The sequence below is a fragment of the Alligator sinensis genome, unplaced genomic scaffold (genome assembly GCF_000455745.1).
Source record: "Alligator sinensis unplaced genomic scaffold, ASM45574v1 scaffold107_3, whole genome shotgun sequence".
Taxonomy (NCBI): domain Eukaryota; kingdom Metazoa; phylum Chordata; order Crocodylia; family Alligatoridae; genus Alligator; species Alligator sinensis.
In genome coordinates this window covers 877,276-881,718 of record NW_005842578.1, presented here as the reverse complement: position 1 = coordinate 881,718, position 4,443 = coordinate 877,276, and the positions used below count along the sequence as shown (strand labels likewise).

The window sequence follows — 4,443 nt, the reverse complement described above, 5'->3', positions numbered from 1 at the left end:
GGGGGCGGGCCGGCCCAGCCACGTGGGTGCGGCCGGGACACGCCATGGAGCCGCGGGGGCACGCCGGCGGTGAGCGGGGCCGGGGTCCCGATCCTGGTGGGGGGCGTTTGTGGGGTAGTGCGTGGGGGGGCACGATCCTGAGGGGGCGTTTGTGGGGTAGTGCGTTGGGTCCCAATGCTGGAGGGGCACTGGGCGCTGAGCAGCCCCAACCTGAGGATCCCAGGTCAAGGGCCAGACCCTGTCCCAGGCTGGGGGCTCTGATCCTGGGGGGCTGAGCCACAGATCCCAGGTCTCCGTGCAGGCTGGTGCTGGGCAGGGGTGGCATCCGCACAGGGGCTGGTTCTGCGGGCATGGGGGCTTCTGACTGCCCCTGACCCCCTGCTCTGCTTTGCTCTGCCCACAGCCCTGCCCCGGTTCCAGTGCCCCCCCGACTTCTCCGCCAGCCCCTGCATGCCCGAGACCCCCCTCACGAAGGAGGCGCTGCAAGGCCCTTCCAAGGAACTGTGGCTGATCCGGGCCCCGGCAGACTTCACCCCTGACAGGTGAGAGCAGAGCCAGACTCCTGGGTCCTCTTGCAGCCCTGGGGGACGCTGCCCTGGGCTGGGCTGGGCTGGGGGAGGTCGGGGTGGCTCCAGGTGCCCAGCGGGGGCAGCGCCAGGGCTCACTGCTGCCTTCCTCCCACAGCCTGGACGGCTGCACCGTGGTCCTGGCTGGGGCCCAGACGCTGAGGCGGAAGCTGGATGGGTCCCGGCGGCTCTACGGCATCCATGGCACGCAGGGGGAGCTGGACAGCACCTGCCTGCTGGTGCCCTCTGCCCACTCTGGGCCTCTCTGCTGCGCCCCCCCCTTCTGCGGCACCCTCAGCATCTACGAGAAGTTCGGGGACCCCAGCAGTGGGGGCCCCCCCTTGGCTGTGCCCTCCCGGCCAGCCCCCCAGGTCCCTGCAGGGCTGAAGCAGCGGTTCCTGCCCTTCGGGGGCAGCCCAAAGGGACAGTGCCCTGTGAGGGCTACAGGAACAGATGCGGAGCCAGAGCTGGGCTCAGGCAGGAAGAGGAAGAAGAGGCGGCGGGTGACAGAGGAGCTGGCAGGCAGCCTTGCGCTGCTGGACACGCAGCAGGAGACGCCTGAGGAGCTGGGGCCCTGGGGAGGGGGCTGTACCAGCCCCAAACCACCCACCCAGGAGCAGGGGCCTGTGCAGGAGCCGAGCCCCAGCCACAAGAGGAAGAGGAAGCACAAGCGGGCACATGGGGTGCCACAGGATGATGCACCTTGAGGCGAGGTGGCCCCTGCACCAGGCCAGCAGCAGCAGACGGGTGCCTCCAGGAGAAGAATGCCGGTGTACCCTAGGAACCAGAGCCGCACAGGGTCCTGCCCGAGCCAGAACTGTGCCCGTCTCCAGCCCTGTCCGATCCTGCCACTTTCTGGGGAGGACTTGCCAGCCCTGGCTGCTCAGAGCAGAGCCCAATCATAGCCACTGCAGTCCCCACCCCCAGTGCTGGGGGCCCCAGCTCTGCTCAGATCTTCAGTGATAAAGGCCAGTGCACAGCAGGAGGCCTCATGCGTCCTTTGCTCACCTGCCCTTGCAGCACAGGAGGGGCCCCATGTGGGGCTCGTTCCTATGGGGTGCAGGGTCCCCTTTGCTGGGGTGATGGCAGCAGGGGGAGGGAAGCTGGGTGCTGTGAGCAGCCCTAGGGATGAGGCAGGGGCAGGAGCCTGGTGGTTGTGGCTCCTGCTGGGGCAGGAGTTCCACCCCATGCCCAAGCAGAGCCCCCCCCCCCTGCCCAGTGAGGAGGTGGCAGAAGGTGGGGGCCTAGAAAGGGAGCCCTGAGCCATGGCCATGTGACCTTCCAGATGACCCAGCCATACCCAGGGAGGGAGGTGGGAGCCAGGACCCCGTGCCAAGCTCAACAGGGCCTGGCTGGGAGGGAGGGGGCACAGTCCAGTGCCAGGCACAACCCAGAGAAGGGAGGGCTCTGGGCTGACCTTAGGCAGCAGCACCACACAGGCCTCCAGCTGCGCCCCGCACCCATGCGAATAGGGATCCCTGCCCTCTGCCTGCCACGCTCCAGCACACAGGCCGAGTCAATCTCTGCCCAACCACCTTTATTGCGCAGCAGGTTGACTCCAGGCCTGTAGGCAGCGTTTGGGGCCTGGTCCGGAAGCAGGCTGGTGTCACTCCTTGTCCAGGCCCCTGGGCAGGGAGGGCTCTGCCCGCCGGGGCACCTTCAGGAAGGGCTCATGGAGGACGTCAAAGAGCCTCTTGGCCTAGGGGAGAGCCAGGCAGGGAAGGCTGAGCCAGAGGGGCTGTGCCCAGTGCCAGCCTGTGTGCCAGTGGGCAAGTGCAGGTGCTAGGAGGGCCCCAGAAAGGACCCTTGCTTGCTCCTACCTTCTGAGGCCCAATGCCCGGGCACAGGGACAGGTCCTCCCGGGACGCCTGTGTGATGCTGGCCAGGGACTGGAAGGCAAGGGCAGGCACAGTCAGGGGGGCCTGGCTCTGCCAGGGTCGTGCACTGGGGGCAAACAGGGCTGGCAGGAAGGGGCAGGTCCCCACAAATGACCCCCTCCCAGGTCTGGCCCCCCGCACCTGGCAGACCCAGCCCCAGCTCACCCCAAAGGCAGAGAGGAGGCTCAATGTGTTCGTCTTGTTCACCGACTTGACGCTGGTGAAACAGTTCGTCATCTGCAGCAGAACAGAGTTGTCAGCTGGGCACCGTCACTGGGGAGCTTGCAGACCCCAGGCCCAGGCCGTAGCACTGCCTTACCTGGGAGAGGAAGTCCTGGTCTACCTTCTCCATCAGCAAGTCAGGCGGCTTCTGCTCGTAGGCCTTGTAGGTCTCCAGGTAGCGCCCGGCCTCCTCAGGGCTGAGGGAGAGCACCGGGGGGAGCTCAGGGAGGGCGAATGACCCCTGGCCAGTGCCTGGCCCAAGGTCCCCATGGCCCAGAGTGCAGCATCCCCAGTCTTGGGGATCTGGCTCCATCACAGCAGGACTGATTCCTTAGCAAGTGCCTGTGGCTGTCGGTGGCGACACCTTGCCTGCCCAACCCCTCCTGGTCAGAGCTCAGAACATTCCCGGGCTGCCCCCGCCCTTGCCCCTTACCTCCAGGCCAGAACGAGGGTGCAGTCTGCCAGGATGCAGATCTTGGCTAGCTCCTTTAGAGCTTTATGCGGGTCTTTCTGCAGCAAGGAGAGAGCGGTGGGGTGGAGGGGGGGAATGATGGAGGACCTGGGGCTGCAGCATGGGGGGGGCAGGGTCGGAGGGGGGTGCCACTTGCAGTTCCTCACCACATCAACCTGGAGCAGCAGGATTTGCAGGGCAAAGGTCCGGCCCAGGCGCCGCAGCCGCTCATGGATGTAGTCCGGTTTGAGGTTGTGGTACCGCAGGCTGTGGCCAGGAGAGTGGAACAGAGAGCGCTGGAGTCGGTCACTGTCAGCCTGGGCCACAGGTCCCTCCGGGCAGCCCAATTCTCCCCCACACCCCTGAATGAACCAGCCCTGCACCCACCTCAGCCTTCCCCCTGCCCTGCCAGAATGGGCTGGCCGCGGTGCCACCCCGATCCCTGCCCAAACGGGCTGCCCCCCAACCTGACCCCTTCCCCCAAAACAAACCAACCATTCACTGCCAGCCTGGCCGCACCAGGGCTCCAGTGGGCACAGCCTTACCATGGGCTGGAGACCCTCACGCTGCCCAGCTGGCCCTGGAGCGGTGCCTCTCATAGCCCAAGGGGCCGCCCCATCACTGCTGGTGCCTGGCAGGCGGGCACGGACCCGAGAGCCTGGGCTCACCTTAGGAAAAGCGCACACGTGCTCTGGCCCAGCACGTAGTCGGGGACAACGTCGCCGAACTCCCAGGGGACGTTGCGCACGAACTTCAGGACAGGGTTTCCCCGCTGCAGAGGGAACAGCCGCGGGCATCAGAGCCGTGGCAGGGGTGCTGGGAGGGGCAGGGGACCCTGCCCGCCCCCTCCTGCCCTGTCACCTGGCAGGGCCTGACGATGATGCTGCTGCTGCTTCTGACTCCCGGCTTGAACGTGGGGCTTGGGGCCACATCCCCAGGCCCAGGCCCGCCCTCGGACCCCTCCGTGCTGTGGGTGGCAGCGGGCGAGGGGGCCTTGGCCTCCTTGCCGGGCGGGGGCGGCTCTGGGGCAGCCCCTTGCTTGGATGCCAAGGCAGTGGCTGGGGCAGCCCTGGGGGCCGCGGCCGTAGCCGCCTGCTTGACCACATAGTCTGCGTAGGATGAGGGCCCGGGCGGGCTGGGGGCCCCCGGCTCAGCGGGGGATGGAGCTGCTGCAAAGGACTTAAAGAAGGGTCTCACCTGGGGGAGAAGAGACGTGAGGGGAGCGCGGGCCCGGCGGCCCTGGCCGAGCACAGCACGAGCCCGGGGACTCCTCTGGGTCCCTGCAGCGGGTGAGCCCCTCCCGGCCCCGCGGCGCGGAGGCTCGTCC

General features: G+C 67.6%; 2 protein-coding genes across 2 annotated transcripts; one reads left to right on the top strand and one right to left on the bottom strand.

The window, feature by feature from the left end:
* The first annotated feature begins 6 nt into the window (after positions 1-6).
* CD3EAP (CD3e molecule associated protein) lies at positions 7-1,548 on the top strand. Its single transcript, XM_006032563.3, has 3 exons — positions 7-69; positions 404-542; positions 685-1,548. Exons 1-3 carry the CDS (start codon positions 45-47, stop codon positions 1,271-1,273), a joined length of 753 nt encoding a protein of 250 aa, XP_006032625.1. The 5' UTR covers positions 7-44; the 3' UTR covers positions 1,274-1,548.
* A 534-nt stretch (positions 1,549-2,082) lies between these two features.
* ERCC1 (ERCC excision repair 1, endonuclease non-catalytic subunit) lies at positions 2,083-4,442 on the bottom strand (the record flags this gene model as incomplete). Its single annotated transcript, XM_025214316.1, has 8 exons — positions 2,083-2,265; positions 2,387-2,455; positions 2,609-2,680; positions 2,763-2,862; positions 3,099-3,175; positions 3,284-3,383; positions 3,785-3,888; positions 3,978-4,442. Coding segments are annotated over 8 exons (1,080 nt in total), but the record flags the coding sequence as incomplete, so codon positions are not given.
* Between the last annotated feature and the right edge of the window lies 1 nt (position 4,443).